Source organism: Loxodonta africana, chromosome 4 (genome assembly GCF_030014295.1).
Source record: "Loxodonta africana isolate mLoxAfr1 chromosome 4, mLoxAfr1.hap2, whole genome shotgun sequence".
NCBI lineage: Eukaryota > Metazoa > Chordata > Mammalia > Proboscidea > Elephantidae > Loxodonta > Loxodonta africana.
The window spans coordinates 13347125-13367362 of NC_087345.1; the positions used below are offsets into that span (position 1 = coordinate 13347125).

Here is a 20238-nt window from a genome sequence, read left to right on the forward strand (position 1 = left end):
TGACTCAAAGGCACCTAACAACAACGGCCTTAGTGGTTGGTGTATAAATTTGAATAATAGTCGTATTAACCGGTCTTCCTTGTAGGTGTATGGATATTATCCTATCAGTGACAGCGTTGTACTTCAGGATAGATCTTAAAATGTTCTTTTTGACGATGAAGGCAACACCTTTCCTCTTCAAGTTGTCATTCCCAGCATAGTAGACCATATGATTAACCCATTCAAAGGGGCCAATACCAGTCCATTTCAGCTCAGTAATGCCTAAGATATTGATGTTTATGCATTCCATTTCATTTTTGACTATTTCCAATTTTCCTAGATTCATACTGTGTACTTTCTAGGTTCTCATTATTAATGGATATTTGCAGCTGTTTCTTCTCATTTTGAGTCGTGTCAGATCAGGAAATGAAGTCCTGAAAATTTGACCCCATCCACATCCTTAAGGTCAACTGTACTTTGAGGAGACAGCTCTTCCCCAGTTGTCTTTTGAGTGCCTTCCAACCTGGGGGGCTCATCTTCCGGCACTATATCAGACAATGTTCCACTGCTATTCCTAAGGTTTTCACTGGCTAATGCTTTTCAGAAGTAGACTGTTGGGTCCTTCTTCCTAGTCTTAGTCTAGAAGCTCAGCTGAAACCTGTCCTCCATGGGTGACCCTACTGGTATCTGAATACCGGTGGCATAGCTTTCAGCATCACAGAAACAGGCAAGCCCCCATGGTATGGCAAACTGACAGACATGTGGGGGGTAAAGCACAGAGGTACAGCAAAAAAGTGGAAGGTCCTCAATGATATGAATTGACACAGTGGCTGCAACAACGGGCTCAAGGATAGCAACAATTTTGAGGACCGTGCAAGACTGGGCAGGATTTGGTTCTGTTGTGCATAAGGTCACTATGTGTCAGAGTGGACTCGATGGCTCCTAACAACACCAATAATATTCAAAGTTTTAATACGTGTCGTTTTTGCTTATTTGGAAGAGCAGCACGTTTGTGCTTCATGAGAAATAACACTGTCAGAATTCATGATTTAAATAATATTTAAAGGCTTGTTCCAGTGTCACAGTCTTAGACGTGATTTTTACTCTGGGAAGGACTAAAAAGTTTGCTATTGTTCTGTGCGTCTAATGGGAAAATGTTTGAAAAATATAGATGTTCATCTCATAGTCATCTTTCCATAGCACATTTACTCTTGGTTTCCTAAGAGACTGGCACAAGCTTAGTTTTTATTTTTATCACTATTGAGGGAGGGAGCCGTGGTGGCATAGTGGTTAAGAGCTTGGCTGCTAGCAAAAATGTTGGTGGTTCGAATCCACCAGCTGCTCCTTGGAAACTCTCTGGGGCAGTTCTGCTCTGTCCTATAGGGTTGCTATGAGATGGAATTGAGTGGATGGCAATGGGTTGGTTTGGTTTTATTGAGGGAGATTATTTTTATTAGTGGTAAAAATTTAACTGTTTTATAAGTAAGCCATCATGCTTGGGGCCTATAAACCCAGGAATTTCTGAGGGAAGTTTCTCATTGCTTCTGGTGCAGGGCTATGGTGAAGACACCCTCATATAATTCCACTTCTTCCTAATAGCAATGCCCAGTAGCGAGATAGTGCTTACGGTGTGCAGACACCATTTTAAGCATTTTGTGTATTTAATTCGTGTGAGAATTAAGCCTCCTGGAGTCTGGTGGTGCAGTGGTTAAGAGCTTGTCTGTTTACCAAAAGGGCAGCAGTTCACATCCACCAGCTGCTCCTTGGAAACCCTATGGGGCAGTTCTACTCTGTTCTATGGGGTCGCTGTGAGTCAGAATCGACTCAATGGCAAAGGTGTTTTTTTTTTTTTTTCTTTCTTTTTTCGAGTCACCTATAGGGTTTTGTTGGCATTATAAGGATTGGTCTGATGGTCACAAACACTTGAGCCTTCAGGAGCCTGATCATCTTGTTCAGCCTGGCATATGCTCCACCAGAGCGTGGAGATCCTCCACAGGCCAGAGAACAGATTCCATGCACACTGTAGCCTCAAAGGCAGGAAACCATTCAACGAGTGAATGATCACTAGCTTCCCAAAGATGTTTTCAGCTTCGGCTTTTATAATCACAGTCCATTGAAGGAGATTATTTTTATTATTGGTGGAACCTTAACTATGGTTTAAAATTTAATAATGAGCATCCTGTACTTATTTTATAATCCATTCATTACAATTTGTTTTCATGGCATGAAAGTCTTCAGCTGTCCCACTGAAGAGATTTTAAAGAAAAGGCACTTTTACACGTGTCTGTATCCCTCTTTTCCTACAAGAAATTAAACCGTTATCAAGTTTATATTGAAAGAAGTCATATATTTGCCATATTTCAGAGCTACATTTTACAAATTTGTCTTCTTGTTTTAATACCTGGGTATAATATATGCCAAAACCAAAGAACTAAACCTTTTGCTGATGAATTGATTCCAACTTATAATGACCCTATAGGACAGAGTAGAACTGCCCTATAGGGCTTCCAGGGAGCGGCTGGTGGATTTGAACTGCTGACCTTTTGGTTAGCAACCTGAATTCTTAACCACTGCACCACCAGGGCTCCGGGTATAATATATACTATAGTTGCATGCAATGAGATATGACAAAATGACATTCCAGAACTTACAGCTGTTTCTCTCTCTCTCTCTCTATATATATATACTGTACACACACATACATACATGTACATACACACCACTGATTATAGAGAGATTATGTTGTTGCTGTTAGGTGCTGTCGAGTCAATTCCAACTCATAGTGACCCTATGTACAACAGAATGAAACACTGCCCGGTCCTGTGCCATCCTCACAACTGTTGCTATGCTTGAGCCAATTGTTGCAGCCACTGTGTCAGTCTATCTTTTTGACTGATCCCTCCTGATAACATGTATAAAGTATGTGAGATGTAGTCTTGGCATTCTGATTCTAAGGAGCATTCTGGTTGTACTTCTTCCAAGAAAAATTTGTTCATTCTTTTGGCAGTCCATGGTATATTTAATATTCTTCACCAATGCCACAATTCAAAGGTGTGAACTCTTCTCGGGTTTTCACATGCATATGAGGTGATTGAAAACCCCATGGCTTGGGTCAGTTGCACCTTAATCTTCAATGTGACATCTTTGCTTTTCAACACTTTAAAGAGGTCTTTTGCAGCCGATTTACTCAATGCAATGTGTCTTTTGGCCTCTTGACTGCTGCTTCCATGGATGTTGATTGTGGATCCCCCCCAAAATGAAATCTTTTACAACCTCAATCTTTTCTCTGTTCATCATGTTGCTTATTGGTCCAGTTGTGAGGATTTTTTTTTTCTTTATGTTGAGTTGTAATCCATACTGAAGGCTGTGGTCTTTGATCTTCATCAGTAAGTGCTTTATATCCTTTTCACTTTCAGCAAGCAAGGTTGTGTCATCTCCATAACTCAGATTATTAATGAGTTTTCCTCCAATCCTGTTGTCCGGTTCTTCTTCATATAGCCCAGCTTCTTGGATTATTTGCTCAGAATGCAGATTGAATAGGTATGGTGAAAGGATACAGCCCTGACACACACCTTTCCTGACTTTAAACCAATCAGTATCCCCTTGTTCTATCCAAACAACTGCCTCTTAATCTATGTAAAGGTTCCTCATGAGCATAATTAAGTGTTCTGGAATTCCCATTCTTCGCAGTGTTATCCATAATTTGTTATGATCCACACAGTCGAATGCCTTTGCATAGTCAATAAAACACAGGTAAACATCCTTCTGGTATTCTCTGCTTTCAGCCAGGATCCATCTGACATCAGCAATGATATCCCTGGTTCCACGTCTTCTAAATCCGGCTTGAATCTTTGGCAGTTCCCTGTAGATATACTGCTGCCGCCACTTTTGAATGATCTTCGGCAAAGTTTTGCTTGCATGTGATATTAATGATATTCTTTGATAATTTCCCCATTCAGTTGGATCACCTTTCTTAGGAAGAGGCATAAATATGGATCTCTTCCAGTCAGTTGACCAGGTAGCTGTCCTCCAAATTTCTTGGCATAGAGGAGTGGCACTGCCAGTGCTGCATCAATTTGTTGAAACATCTCAATTGGTATTCCATCACCTCCCGGAGTCTGGTTTTTTGCCAGTGCCTTCAGTGGGACTTGGACTTCTTCCTTCAGTACCATCGGTTCCTGATCGTATGTTACCTCCTGAAATGGTTGAGTGTTAACCAATTCTTTTTGGTATAGTGACTCTGTGTATTCCTTCCATCTTCTTTTAATTCTTCCTGTGTCATTTAATATTTTCCCTGTGGAATCCTTCAGTAATGCAACTCGAGGCTTGAATTTTTTCTTCAGTTCTTTCAGCTTGAGAAATGCTGAGCATGTTCTTCCCTTTTGGTTTCCTATCTCCTGGTCTTTGCGCATGTCTTCATAATACTTTACTTTGTCTTCTTGAGCCACCCTTTGAAATCTTCTGTTTAGCTCTTTGTCTTCATCATTTTTTCCTTTTTCTTTAGGTACTCGATGTTCAAGAGCAAGCTTCAGAGTCTCTTCTGACATCCAGTTAGGTCTTTTCTTTCTTTCCTGTCTTTTTAATGACCTCTTGCTTTCTTAATGTGCGATGTCCTTGATGTCATTCTACAACTCGTCTGGTCTTCGATCATTAGTGTTCAACACGTCAAATCTATTCTTGAGGTGGTCTCTAAATTCAGGTGGGATATACTCAAGCAAGTGATGGTCTGTTCCGCAGTTAGCCCCTGGCGTTGTTCTGACTGATGATATTGAGCTTTTCCATCATCTCTTTCCACAGATCCAGTCGATTTGATTCTTGTGTATTCCATCTGGCAAGGTCCATGTGTATAGTCACTGTTTATGTTGGTGAAAAAAGGTATTTGCAATGAAGAAGTTGTTGGCCTTGCAAAATTCAACCTTGCAGTCTCCAGCATCATTTCTATCAGCAAGACCACATTTTCCAACTACTGGTCCTTCTTTGTTTCCAACTTCCGCATTCCAATCACCAGTAATTATCAGTGCATTCTCATTGCATGTTCAATTAATTTCAGACTGCAAAAGTTGGTAAAAATCTTCAGTTTCCTCATCTTTGGCCTTTGTGATTGGTGCATAAATTTGAGTAATAGTTGTAATAACTGGTCCTCTTTGTAGGTGTAGGGATATTATCCTATCACTGACAGCGTTGTACTTCAGAATAGATCTGGAAATGTTCTTTTTGACGATGAATGAAACACCGTTCCTCTTCAAGTTGTCATTCCCGGCGTAGTAGACCATATGATTAACCAATTCAGAACGGCCAATACCAGTCCATTTCAGCTCACTAATGCCTGGGATATTGATGTTTATGCATTCCATTTCATTTTTGATGATTTTCAATTTTACTTGATTCAAACTTTGTACATTCTAGGATCCGATTATTAATGGATGTTCACAGCTGTTTCTTCTCATTTTGAGTCATGCCGGATCAGGAAATGAAGGTCCTGAAAGCTTGACTCCATCCACATCATTCAGGTGGACTCTACTTTGAGGAGGCAGCTCTTGCCCAGTCGTCTTTTGAGTGCCTTCCAACCTGGAGGGCTCATCTTCCAGCACCATATCAGACAATGTTCTGGTGCTATTCATAAGGTTGTTCCTGGCTAATTTTTTTCAGAAGTAGACTGCCGGGTCTTCTTCCTAGTCTTAGTCTGGAAGCTCAGCTGACCATGGGTGACCTTGCTGGTATTTGAATACCAATAGCATAGCTTTCAGCATCACAGCAACACACAAGCTCCCACAGTACGACAAACTGACAGGCATGTGGGGGAGAGAGATTATATATTATAGATATCCTAATATATGATTATTTGGAGTTTCATGCAATATATAGTAAGAAAAAAATATATTAATACATTCATGTAAGCATATTTAAGTCTCACTATCCATTTAAAATTGTTGGCTTGTCTACTTTAAAATAGTATATTAATGAGCAATTCAAATCACTCTTCTGTGTTAATAATTTGAAACTATGGCCTCTTAGCAAAATGGCCTTATTATCTTCAGACCCTACTTCCTCTGATTAACATAATTACTAAAGTAGGAGCTCCTTCAGTTACACATTTTAAACTAAGGAAAGACATATTTTGGCATCCATCTTTTGTCACGCTTGCCAGCTCTGGGCTTTGTAGCTGTGTTTGGATACCATGTATCAGACCAACAAGAGAACTGATTGCAGAGTTAGCTCTGTTGGAATATAACACTCATTATGAGATTTATAATATCATGGCATATAAAATAGTACACAATGATTATAGTACTTGAAACAAGGCAGAATTATTAAAAAATGAAAAAATAAAGGTACTAGTGTGGAATATACCTATCTTCAGGCAAAGCCTCTTAACTCCAAATTAAATCTGAAGTTCTCTTTCAACAGATGTCATCATTTTCTCCAAACTGTCAAAAAAAAAAAAAAAGAAAAAAAAATCCTTAGTGCCTTTAACAGGAGAGCTGTTCTTTTTTGTCCTTTAGGCTCAAAGTATGGAAGTGTTTTGTTTTGTTTTCCTCCTTACTTCAGATATTTTAGTGATAGTCTGTATTTAAATTTGCCACATCATGTCATAGTAGGTAATAAGCTTCTTCCTAAAGGATAACTATCAAGAATAATCAAACCGTCATTCATATGACTGACGTCTCAAGGTCCCAGATTGCATTAAACAAGTGAAAAGCTCTGTATGATAAAGAAAACTGGGCAGAGTCTCATAATTTAGTACTGGGCTTTCCATCCAGGAGACTGCTGGATGAAAACTTGAGAACAAAGCTGTTTGAAGTTCAGGTTTAAATTGAAAGAAAATGAGAAACCAGATAAAGCAAGCCAACCAAATTAATTCACTCTGCACTCCTCTGCCTTTTTGGTGGAATTCAGAGAATTTCCCTCTTCCCCAAGACCTCTTCCTGGGAAAGATAAACAGGCACAGATACTTAGGCTAACTCTGTAGTCAACTCAATCCCCATTCACATGGTCCTGCATCCCTACAAGCAGCACCAGGGACAAATGGAGTGACCCCGAGGTAAAATTCATTCACTTCACAATTATGAGCACATATACCTAATGAGTAAGGAAGACCAAAGAAGAGTTGACAGCTTTTAATAGTGGTGTTGGTAAAGAATACTAAATATACCATGGACTGCCAAAAGAAGGAACAAATCTGTCTTGGAAGAAGTACAGCCAGAATGCTCCTTAGAAGCAAGGATGATGAGACTTCATCTCACATACTTTGGACATGGTGTCAAGAGGGACTAGTCTCTGGAGAAGGACATCATGCTTGGTAAAGTAGAAAAAGAGGAAGACCCTTGATGAAATGGATTGACACAGTGGCTGCGACAATGGGCTGAAGCATAACGACGATCATGAGGATGGTGCAGGACCAGGCAGTGTTTTGTTCTGTTGTACACAGGGTCGCTATGAGTCGGAACCAACTCAGTGGCACCTAACAACAATACATCAGAAAAATTGTTGGTAAAGAAACATTTGGTACAGCTGATTTCACCATATGTTTTTGTTCCTTCCTTTATTCCCCTAGTAAAAGCATTGGCTTAGGATTCAAGGATCCTGGGTTCTAGTCCTATAAGAACCCCTGGTTGCTCAGTGGTTAAAGCACTTGGCTGCTAACCAAAAGATTGGGAGTTCGAAGTCACTGGCTGTTCTGTGGGAGAAAGATGTGGGAGTCTGCTTCCGTAAAAATTAGAGCCTAGGAAACCCTATAGGGCAGTTTTACTCTGTCCTATAGGGTTGCTATGAATCTATTCTATGGCAACGAGATTTTTCGGATTCTGGTCCTAGTTCTGCCCTTTAATCTTTGTGTGGTTCTGAGCAAGTCACTTAGTCTCTGGAAGTCTCAATGTTCATACACACTCTTCTACATGTATCTGAGCATCCAAACAACAGATAAGTCTCTTTTTCTGCCTAACAATTTGCAGCTATCTTCTGTACAAATAAAGACCCTCTCCCCAAAATAAGGAGCCGTAAAGTCCCCAGCCTTCCTAGGTACTTGATCCTCCAATTCCTAAAATTTCTGAGGTTCTGTGGTGAAAATTGGTTTACTTTTCATTGGCTTTCCCATTTGCAGCATTTAGGGTTTTGCTTCCTCTATCCCTCCATGAGCCTTTCCTTTTATAAACATTTGTTGATGTCTTACATCTTTTGTTGTCTTCTGTTCTATTTGTAGATTTATACCTTTTTACTCCACTTCTGTAATTTCAGCGGGTTTTTGGAAAAGAGGGGAATAAGCAAATATGTCTTGTAGCAGATGCTATTGATGCCCCCGTTCCATATCCCCTTGGCCTACCTTTAAGTACAACTGCAGTCTTGGTGGCCAGTTCCTGTATACCCTGGGATTTCACCACCTCAAGTGCCTATTTCTCTTTCCTTCTCTACGTCAGAGATTTCTCCGCAGCCCTGAGATTTGTTCAACCTGGTGCCAGGGATTTAATATCTCCAGGGGCAACCTTCAATCAGTGAAGGCAGGAGTCAGGGATTAAATATTCCACCTTCCCATCCTTGAAAGGGCAATTCTGAGGCATGTTCCCCAGCAGGATTGAGCCTCATTTGCCCACATTGGTAATCTGCTCATTAATATACTTTGTATTGGTTTCTGTCTGTTCTTTACTTCATCTTTCCTCCTCCTTCACTTTACTTCTTAGATAACTGACCAGATCAACTACCTGCATCCTTTTCTTAGAGTCCACCTTGGGGAGAACCAAAATTAAACATGTTCGGTTTTCTGTTTTATACAAATGTATTCTTTCTGTTCATTCATTTTTTTCCCATTCATTCAAAAAATCATTTATTGAGAAACTATAGCCTCTAGACATTGTAAAATTAAACAGGTAGCTTGTACTATTAGTTATTTGTATGTGTTCATCATGCATATACTTGAGTGTATATATTTATGGTGAACATGTATATATGTGTGTATTATATTTATGTACATATTTATATACATGTATGTGCACATATGTGTAGGTATATGGCACACTTGATCTTGAATTCAATGACTTCCACATATATACATCTCCAGAGTCTAATACAGGCCACTGCAAACAGTAGGTACTCAACAAGTATTTGCTGAGGGATTGTTTTCACTTTTAGTCGTCACATATCTACAATATACATTGTTGTACACAAAATCAGCATATAAAATTCATATTAGATAATTTACAAATTCAGAAACTATTAAATTTAACAAATTTTTGCATACCTACTCTGTGCAAAAGCACACCGGAGGCCATAAAGTTCGAATGCAGTAATTTAATGTGATGTGTGACAGGCATTATACAGCGTATAATTAGGCAAAAGCATGAGTGTACAGAAATGAACGCAGTATGATTTCAGAGAAGAGGAGGATTCGTCTGGATTGATAAGAATGATTGGAAATAGCTTGCAGAAGTGATAATTATTTGACACGGGCCTTGAGAAATTGGTAGAATTTAAACAGGCGGGGAATTGTACAGGGTGTGCCTTGTTGGAGTGCAGGGTGAAAAAAATCAATGGCAATAAAGAGACCTAGTGAACATGGATAATGAAGATAGAGGGACCTGAATGAATACGGGACGTATGAGTAAGGAAGAGACTGGCTTGATCGAAGGTTAGTTTCCTGTTGCGTAAAGGTAGACAAAGGAGCCCTGGTGGTGCAGTGGTTAAAGTGCTTGGCTGCTAAATGAAAGCTTGATGGTTTGAAGACACGAGCTGCTCCATGGGAGAAAGATGTGGCAGTGTACTTCTGGAAAGATTACAGCCTTGGAAGCTCTATGGAGCAGTTCTCCTCATCCTCTAGGATCACTATCAGTTGGAATTGACTTGATGGCCAACCTACTGTATGCAAAAGCACAGTGCCTAAAAAATAGGCTTGTTTTTTTTGTTTTGTTTTAAATGATAGAAAATAAGCAATGGAGACCCTTTAAAATCCAAGGAATTTAGACTTTGTCCTTGAAATAAGAGGGAGGTTTTGAAGGATTTTTTAAATATGAACGATAAAGAAACTGGCGATTGAATTGAAGAGGATTGGTTGGGCATGTTGCACAGAATGAGGAGGGGTAGAGCAAGGCTGATGGCAGAGAAACTCAGTACAATTTGCTTTCTAAAATGCTCAGACCTCCTTAGCTTTCTGTTTAAGTAAATATTTTCTCCTTTAAATAATGTACTATTCATTTTAATCATTAATTTTGATGTGTCATCATGGTTTCTCTTTTAGATCATAGTATTTATTATAAAAGTTACCAGTTTTTGTTTCTTTTTTTAAGGTTAAAAAACCAGAAGATCACATTCTATTCTTCCTGGGCTACTGGGAAAGGGGGTTGATAGAAACAGGATGACCTCAGACAGGTTCATTTCATTGAATTTTAGAGGTTTTTTTTTTTTTTTTTTTGTAATTTTAAACATTTGTCCTAAGCTTTAAAATAATAGCTATACCAATGACTTTATATATCCCAATTTTGAGATTTAGATTGAGTATTACTATGAATATTTTCACTAGAGAGTCATTGTCATTCTTCATCTTAGTTTACATGTTGCTAAATTTTAAGATGGTTTTATTACATATAGAACAAGACTTTTTTTCTGATCTTCCCATATGTATAGGGAAAGTCAGTGGGAAAATCTTTGACTGAAATGCACTTTTAAGGAAGCTTTCATGTAAATATGGTGAGGTACACATGCACTTTGTTTGGAATATCCTAAACCCGTACTTTACCAAGCATGATGTCTTTCTCCAGGGACCGGACCCTCTTCATAACATGTCCAAAGTATGTAAGACAAAGTCTCACCATCCTTTCTTGTAAGGAGCATCCTGGCTGTACTTCTTCCAAGACAGATTTGCTTGTTCTTCTGTCAGTCCATGGTATACTCAGTATTCTTCGCCAGCACCACAATTCAAAGGCATCAATTCTTCTTCGGTCTTCCTTTTTCATTGTCCAACTTCCGCATGCATATGAGGTGATTGAAAATACCATGGCTTCGGTCAGGTGCATCGTAGTCCTCAAAGTGACTCATGGCAACTCACAGCAATGGGTTATTTTCCTCCAACAGTTTTGTTTCCTTTAAGCATTATCAAGTAAAAAAATAGCTAAACTATATTCAATTTGGAAAAACAAAGGCATTTGTTTTTCTTTATCCTTTAGCTTCAGTTTATCCTTCCATTCAACAAGTATTTATTGATTATATTCTCTACATGAGAATGACATCGTTCTAGGTGCTGGGATACAAAGATAATTCATAATCAGGGACTACTGTTGTGGAGCCTGTTATCAAGTAGGGGGCCAGACTTGTAATACATGAGATAAAGTCTTACAAACAATATGTAAGTTAGACAATAGGATAGGGTGAGGAGAGAAAAGAGTCAGGGAACAGTTTATGGAGAAAGTAATACTTGAATTGAGATTTAGAAGATAAAGTTTGGAGATGAGAAGGTTGGGAAAAAATGAAATTCCTGAAGGTAGCAATACAAGTTTCTTGAATTGTCCAATTCTGTGGTATACCAGCAGCTTTTTGGCCCAGGCTTGTGTCCAACAGTGAATGAAAAAGGAAAGGAAGATTCTTAGTGTCAAAGAAAATTTGCTTTTCTTTAATAACTCAGAATCTGAAAAAGGTGACGATAGGACATAAATGTCCATTATGAGGTACATTATGATGTACATTCTAATATATAAACACCTGATAGCGAATTACACAATTCCTTCCTCGTCTTCCCTTCAGGGAGCTTCAAATGATATAATCTTCTTCCTTTGCCCTCTCTTGCCTAGTTATGCTTCTAATTTTATGGCCTTTGTCTCTTAAAAATATTTTCTCTTTCTTTTCATAATCAAATTCATTAAGAGCAATCCCTAGCATTTAGAGTTTTGATAACAATGTGTATTTAGAAATTTCAACCAGGGCCACAATTCATAGATCCAATAGATATTCCTAGATCAGGCCCACCTTAAATTCCAATTCCTTAAAATTCTTTCAGTTTCCTTCTATTTATAATAAATATTGCTTGTCGTATGTATTCCAGGCACTGTACTAGGAACTTTGGCAATGTTAATAAATAAAATGGAGAAAGATCACTGACCTAATGGAACTTACATTTTAGTAATTGTCAGAACAGCTCTGAAAGATTGTTCCTTTTCTCCCACATAGAAAAAAGATTTATTAAAATTATGCTGCTACTTAAAAAAAAATTTTTTTTTCCACCTAAAGTAGTGATTTTCTTTAACGTGCCTTGTGTAGACACTGGGGGCAAGAAGACATTCTTTATTTCAGGGGTGAAAGGCTTTTCTGTAGCTGGGGGTTCTGTAAGGATAGACCAGTATGTTGTGACGTATTTAGTTAATCTTGTAAAATATGAAAGTTTAAAAATGCTAAAAATACAGTGATTTCAGAGACAAATAAGTGGGTGAAGGGAGAAATATTTAAAGACAAGTTATTTGAAGTGTTCCTTGCCTTGTGCTTCAGTGATGGGAGAGGGAGAAGGCAGCCACCAAATGACTAATGTCTCAGTTATAGCTTGGGTACACTTTAAATAGGCAGAAGAGAAACAGAGTAAGAAAATAGGAAAGACTAGATAGGGGAGAATCCTGTAATAGCATTAAAAAAAAAAACTTATTTATTAAAATTACAGTGGATTTGAAATAGAGTATTTTAGTTTTATTTCAGTTCTTCCTTGTTATTTTACAGGTGCTATCCCCACTCCCTCGGAAAAAAGCCCATCTCTGCAGACAAATGTGAGCTTGGACAAGAAATCAGACAGTACTATTACAAATACTGTCGTAGGAAAGCCCTTGCACACGCCTCTAGAAAAGCAGTCAGCTGCAAAAAGTTTTGAAGCATTGACAACTCTACCAGCATTTCAGTCGTCAAGTAAAGAAGAGTTCATCAGCCCTGATTTAAGAATATCAAAGTCAGATTCTACTTTTTATAACCAAGCCTCTGTAGAGACACTCTATGTCTCTCCCTCATTCAAGACATTTGACCCCGTAAGGGAGACTATAATCAATAAGGACTCTCGGAAGCCAACCCCATCAAGCATGGCTCAGGTGGATAATGAAGACCTCCAGCCCTTAACCACATGGGGTGAGTCTACGTAAAAAAATAATAATAAAACAACTCTTTTGGAGCATTCTTCTTTCTCTTTTCTCTGCTTCCTGTCTCCTTCCTTTGGTCCCTCCTTTCACTTTCTATCAGGCAGTGTTGAAATGCACATGCTGAAGAGGTACTTGTTAGTTGGGCTAATTTTATTATTTGATTTTATTAAAGGGCTAATAGACAATTCATCATCGTGGGTTACAAGTGCCTCGTTGAATGCATTACCACGAGTTGTGAGCAATTTAGGAGCAGACCAAATTAGAAGGAACTGGTATTAAATAAACGCTTCCTGTTTGATATTTAGGTTAGTTATTAAGAGACTATATGAAAAAGTTATCATGTATATGTGTGTATATATGTGTCTGTAAAAAAAATTTTTTTTATATATACATAACACACCTCTTTTTAAAGTGCTGTGTACCATTACAAAAAAGGGGAGGATTTCTTTCCCTTTTCTTTTTTTATAAAACATTAAGAAGGTTGCTATATTTTATAGACTAGATGACAAAGGAAAAAGTCAGTTGAGATTCTATGTTAGGCTGTTTCTTCTTTAAAGTTAATTAGTAAAAGTATGATTTGTTTCCTCACAATGTTTTCAAAAACTAAGTAGTAGTTTTATTGATTCTTATGCATAATATTTACCAACTCATATGAATATCAAACTTTTAACATGTAATTGTTAAACTACCTTGAGCTCAGATCAAAATGGAAGCTGCCATGTTAGGGTTAATTTACCTTGATGCTGGTAAGATCAATAAATGACAAAAATTCTTACTGCCTCCTTCCAGAATTTTTTGGTATTGAACAGACTAAAGGTAAAACTGATTCTTAGTTTTATCACCATATTAACTTCTCCACTGAGACAGATGATGTGGAAGCCAATTACTACTGCTTACGATTGATTGTCTGCGGCCAAAGACCTGCTTAAAGAATTATAGAGCAAAGATGTCACTTTGATAGCTAAGGTGTACCTGACACAACCCATGGTGTTTTCAGTCATCTCATAGGCATGCAAAAGGTGGACAATGAAAAAGTAAGACCAAAGAAGAGTTGACACATTTGAATTGTGGTATTGGCTAAGAATATTGAATATACCATGGACTGCCAGAAGAAAGAACAAATCATTCTTGGAGGAAGAACAGCCAGAATGCTCCTTAGACACTAAGATGGTCAGACTTCATCTCGCTTACTTTGGATATGTTATCAGGAGGGACCAGTCTCTAGAAAGAGACATCATGCACGGTAAAGCAGAGGGTCAGCAAAAAAGAGGGAAACCCCCAGTGAGACAGTGGCTGCAACAGTGGGCTCAAACATAGCAATAATTGTGAGGATGGTGCAGGACTGGGCAATGTTTTGTTGTACATAGGGTCTCTCTGATTCGGAGCTGACTCAATGGCACCTAATAACAACAACATGATGGCTATGATGGTTTATGTCCATGACAGCCCCCTGGGAAGTTGTTATTTTTCGTTCATTTCTTTCACGGATACCACAGAAATTCATTGGAAATATTTTTTCACCATTGTCTGTGTACCAAGTACTCTCAGTTATACAAAATAGCAATAATTTTCTCTAAAAACAATTAGGTAGGAGGTCTTTTGTTTCTGACTTTGATGAAGTAGACAGTATTGGTGTAACCCTCCCACCAAAAATAATTATTAAAGCCAGAAAATTATTAAAAGCTGTTTTGAAGTCAAGGTAGTCAACAATCGAGGTTTTTCCCCCCTTGGGCCATTTGCCTATTAGCAGAGTAGGATGATAGAAGCTAAGGGAAAATCAGAGGCCTGGACTTTCTACTGTCTCACTGAGCTTGGACAACAGAATTGCGGTTTGGGACTGTCCAGGTGCCAGGGACTTGAAAAGCCATATTCCAGAGAAGAAGGAATTATAGAGCATAAAGTCCAAAAGTCTTTGTATAGTTTCTTGCTTGAGCATTTGTCTACACATGGTGCAGTGGTTAAGAGCCCAGCCACTAACCAAAAGTTCAGCAGTTTGAATCCACCAGCCACTCCTTGGAAACCCTGTGGGGATAGTTCTACTCTGTCCTTAAGGGTTGCTGTGAGTCAGAATTGACTCAGTGGCAACGGGTTTGCTTTTTTTAAGCTATATATGTTCTGGGTGAGATGCTAAAAATGTAAGTGGCAAGCAAGTTCTAAGAGGTCAGTGAACTAACTGAGCAGAGATTCTGGTATCTTGTGGTGCTAGGAGACAGAAGCTGGAATTCAGAATGTGCCAATTAGAGGTTCTCTGGTAAATATTCCAGGCTTTCAGTTGAGATCTATGAAAGGCTACACCCTAATCATCAGAATTACATTCTAGGAGTAGAGACAAACCAGAAAAAAGAACAGTCCTCAAAAACGCTGAAACCCAGCTTCAGCTAGAGCAAACTGATGGACTTGTATTTCATCTGCTTACTAGAAGACAATTAAAGTCTTTACAATTTTTCATACAATATTTTTTAATTCAACAAAAAGTAGGTGCATCAGGAAACAAATAAATGGCCAGAAATAAAAGAGAAAGAAATAGGCAACAGAAACAGACCCACAAATGATCGAAATACTGAAGTTATAAGATAGGTACTTTAAAATAATTTTTATTAATATAATAAGAAGACAGAGGAAAATATGGATTATTTCATCAGAATGCTAGTGTTTACTAAGAAAAGAATCACATAATAAAAAATTTATAATCAAATGAAAATTCTAAAGCTGAAAAGTTGACATATCCTGAGATGTCAGAAGGCAGAATTTAGTGCTGGCAGGGCAGCTGGAAAGTTATGAGTAAAATCATAAAAGGGAGGGAGACGCAGAAAGGGTAAACCACAAAACCTGTGTATAAACTCTACCCAAGTCCTTGGCTGACTGCTAAGCTATATGGGAGAAGATTCTAGTGAGTCTGGCAAAAAGAAAAAGAAAATCCTGGTTGAAACCAAAAGAACTGAGAAGAAATTTCAGCTGCTGCTCACTGCAGGGGAGACAGCCTGAAGAGTTCAGGCCATTTAACTTCAAGCTAGAACAAAGATCAACACTCTTCAGAGGGGTGTAACAGAATTCAGGGACTCTATAATGTATCATCCAAATGTCTAGTATAAAATAAAGTCATTAAACAGACCAAAAAAAGAAAAGAAAAGAAAAACCAGGAAGATGTAAGAAGTCAGTAGAAATCAGCTCTGAGACAATCCAGATGTTGCAATTAGCAGACAGGATCTTAAAGCAGCTATTATAAATATATCCAAGGACTTACTTTACTCATACACAATGAACAGATGGGAGAATCTCAGTAGATAAATAAAAACTATATCTATATATATCTATATATATCTATATATATAAAAGAACCAAATGGAAATTCTAGAGCTGAAAAAGAAAACAATTGAAATGAAAACTTCACTAGAGGGACATAGCAGCAGATGGGAAATGACAGAAGAAAGAGTAAGTGAATTTGAAGATAGATCAATAGAAAATATCTAATCTAAAAAATGGAGAAAAAAAAGATTAACAAAAAATGTACAGGGGCTCTGAGTCTTGCAGCCAATATCAAGTAGTCCAACACTGGTGCAAGGGGAGTCCCAGAAGAGGATGAAAAATCGATAGTTGCCAAGAAAATATTTAAGAAGTAATAACCCCACACTCCCCCAATTTTGTAAAAGAAAATACAGAGCCAAAATGCTCAATGAATTCCAACAGAATAAATACAAAGAAAACTATACCTAGGCACCTTATAGTTGAACAGCTGAATTCCAAAGATAAACTCTTGAAATCAGCAAGGGAAAACTGACATATTACAACCAAAATACAACAATATAAATGACAGCTAACTTTTCATTCTAAACAATGGATTTCAGGAGACACTGGTATGTCTTTACAAGTGCCCAGAATTCTACATCTAGCAAAATTTACCTGCAAAAATTAAGGTGAAGAAAAAAACATTCAAATAAAGAAAACCTGGATTAATCACCAACAGATATACACTACAAGAAATGGTGAAGATTCAGGCTAATGGGAAAGTACACCAGATAGTAACTTGAATCTACAGTTAAGAAAAATAAGCCCTGGAAAAGATAAATATGTGAGTGATATAAAAGACTATATATATATATTCTTCTAATTTAAAAAATACATCTAACTGTTTAAAGCAAAAATTAGACTACTTTATCTTGGAGTTTATAACATATGTAGATGTAATACAAGGACCCCCGGTGGCACAGTGGTTAAAGGCTTATCTGTTAACTGAAAAGTCGGTGGTTCAAACCCACCGGCTGCTCCATGGGAGAAAAGATCTGTTGATCTGCTCCCTTAAAGATTACAGACTAGGAAACCATATGAGGCAGTTCTACTCTGTCGTGTAGGGTTGCTAAAAGTCAGAACTGACTTGATGACACAAAACAACAACAGATGTAATACATATTACAACATAGACAAAGAACGGAAGAATTCATGAAACTATGACATTGAAAGATTTCTATATTTTGCATTAAATAGTAGCATGTTAACTATAATTTATGATAAGACCCAACCATATGCTATCTATGAGGGAAGCACTTTAAAAGCAAGAAGATTAAAAAATTTATACTACGCCAGCAGCATAAGGAAACTGGAATGGCTCTGTTAGTATCAGACAGAACAGACTTGAAGACAAGGAGAATTACTAGAGGCAAAGAAAGACATTTCATATTGGTAAAAGGGTCAGTACCTCAGGAATATATAGCAACTGTAAGTGTGCATGCATCTATTAAAAGAGCTTCAAAAATACATGACGGAAACCGTGGTGGTGTAGTGGTTAAGTGCTACAGCTGCTAACCATAAGGGTCGGCAGTTCGAATCTGCCAGGCGCTCCTTGGAAACTCTATGGGGCAGTTCTACTCTAATCTATAGGGTCACTATGAGTCGGAATCGACTCGACGGCACTGGGTTTTTAAAAATACATGTAAGACAACTAACAGAATTATAGGAAGAAATAGAGCCACAATCATAATTAGAGATTTTATCACTCCTTTTTAAGCAATTGATAGGACAAAAAGACACACAAAAATCAGTAAGTATATAGAAGTTATATATCAGTAAGTATAAGTATATATGAATAGTACTGTCAAAAACCTTCCCCCACGCATCTGTCAGTTTGTCGTACTGTGGAGGCTTGTACATTGCTCTGATGCTGGAAGCTGTGGCACCAGTTTTGAAATACTAGCAGGGTCACCCATGGCAGACAGGTTTCAGCTGAGCTTTCAGAATGAAAATCAAAAGAGAAGAACACACTCAGCATTTCTCAAGCTGGAAGAACAATATCATTAATATCACATGCAAGCAAATTTTTGCTGAAAATCATTCAAAAGTGGCTGCATCAGTATATCAACAAGAAACTGCCAGAAATTCAAGCTGGATTTAGAAGAGGACATGGAAACAGGGATATCATTGCTGATGACAGATGGATCACAGCTGAAAGCAGAGAATACCAGAAAAATGTTTACCTGTGTTTTATGGACCATGCTAAGGCATTAGGCTGTGTAAATCATAACAAATTATGGATAACATTGTGAAAAATAGGAATTTCTGAACACTTAATTGTGCTCATGAGGAATCTGTACATGGATCAAGAGGTAGTCAGTCGTTCGAACAGAACAAGGGGATACTGCATGGTTTAAAGTCAGGAAAGGTGTGCCTCAGGGTTGTATTCTTTCACCATACCTATTCAATCTGTATGCTGAGCAAGTAATACGACTCATCAACAACCTTCATTATGCAGATGACACAACCTTGCTTGCTGAAAGTGAAGAGACTTGAAGCACTTACTGATGAAAATCAAAGACCACAGCCTTCAGTATGGATTACACCTCAACGTAGAGAAAACAAAAATCCTCACAACTGGACCAATAAGCAACATCATGATAAATGGAGAAAAGATTGAGGTTGTTGAGGATTTCATTTTACTTGGATCCACAATCAACACCCATGGAAGAAGCAGCCAAGAAATCAAAAGACACATTGCATTGGGCAAATCGGTCGCTGAAGACCTCTTCAAAGTGTTGGAAAGCAAGGATGCCACCTTGAGGACTAAGATGCACCTGACCAAAGCCATGGGGTTTTCAATCGCCTCATATGCATGTGAAAGCTGGACAATAAATAAGGAAGACTGAAGAAGAATTGACGCATTTGAATTGTAGTGTTGGTGTAGAATATTGAATATACATGGACTGCCAAAAGAACACATAAATCTGTCTTGGAATAAGTACAACCAGAATGCTCCTTAGAAGCAAGGATGGCGAGACTGCATCTTACATACTTTGGACATGTTATCAGGAGGGATCAGTCCCTGAAGAGGACATCATGCTTGGTAAAGTAGAGAGTCAGGGAAAAAGAGATAGATTAACACAGTGGCTGCAACAGTGGGCTCAAGCACAGCAACAGTTATGAGGATGGCGCAGAACCAGGCAGTGTTTCGTTCTGTTGTGCACAGGGTTGCTATGAGTTGGAACTGACTTGACTACACCTAACAACGACATAAAAAACTTTAATTGGCATCTGTAAAATACTACAGCCAGTCACTGTGGAATACATTTTTTTTGAAGTACAAAAAGAATGTTCACCAAGAAAGTACATATACTGTACCATTAAAACAAAAAGTAATAATACATTTCAAAAGATTGAAATATTAAGGAGTATATTCTCTGATCACAGTGAAATTCAATTAGAAAATGGTAACAATAAAATACTTGGAAAATTACCAAATATTTGAAAATTGAACAATACATTTCTAAATAATCCATGAGTAAAACAATAAATCAAGAGAAATGAGAAAAATATTTAAATCTGAATAATAATTAAAATTGAAAAATTATGAGGTGCAGTTAAATTAATGGTTATAGGGAAACTTATTGCTTTAGATGCTTATATAAAAAAGGAAGAACGCTTAAAATCAATGATACAAGGTTCTAACTTAAGGCAATTGAAAAATGTAAATTAAACCCAAAGTAAGTAGAAGGAAGGAAACAACAAAGAATAGCAATACATGAAATTTGAAAAATAGTAAAAAGTAAAGAATTTTAAAAACCAAAAGGTGATTTTAAAAGAGTTAAAGTTTATAAACCCTTAGCAAGACTGATCAAAAGAGAGAGAGAGAAATTACAACTTACCAATTCCAAGAATGAAAGATAGAATATAACTGCAAATC

The 20238-nt window shown here is 37.7% G+C and overlaps 1 protein-coding gene across 1 annotated transcript in view; it reads left to right on the forward strand.

The window, feature by feature from the left end:
* Nucleotides 1–20238, forward strand: part of ENTHD1 (ENTH domain containing 1) — a 156065-nt gene that overhangs the window by 121935 nt on the left and 13892 nt on the right. The window contains exon 5 of the mRNA XM_003419825.3: nucleotides 12664–13059. Within this exon, the coding sequence (XP_003419873.1) occupies nucleotides 12664–13059 (396 nt within the window). The remainder of the gene's footprint in view (nucleotides 1–12663; nucleotides 13060–20238) is intronic.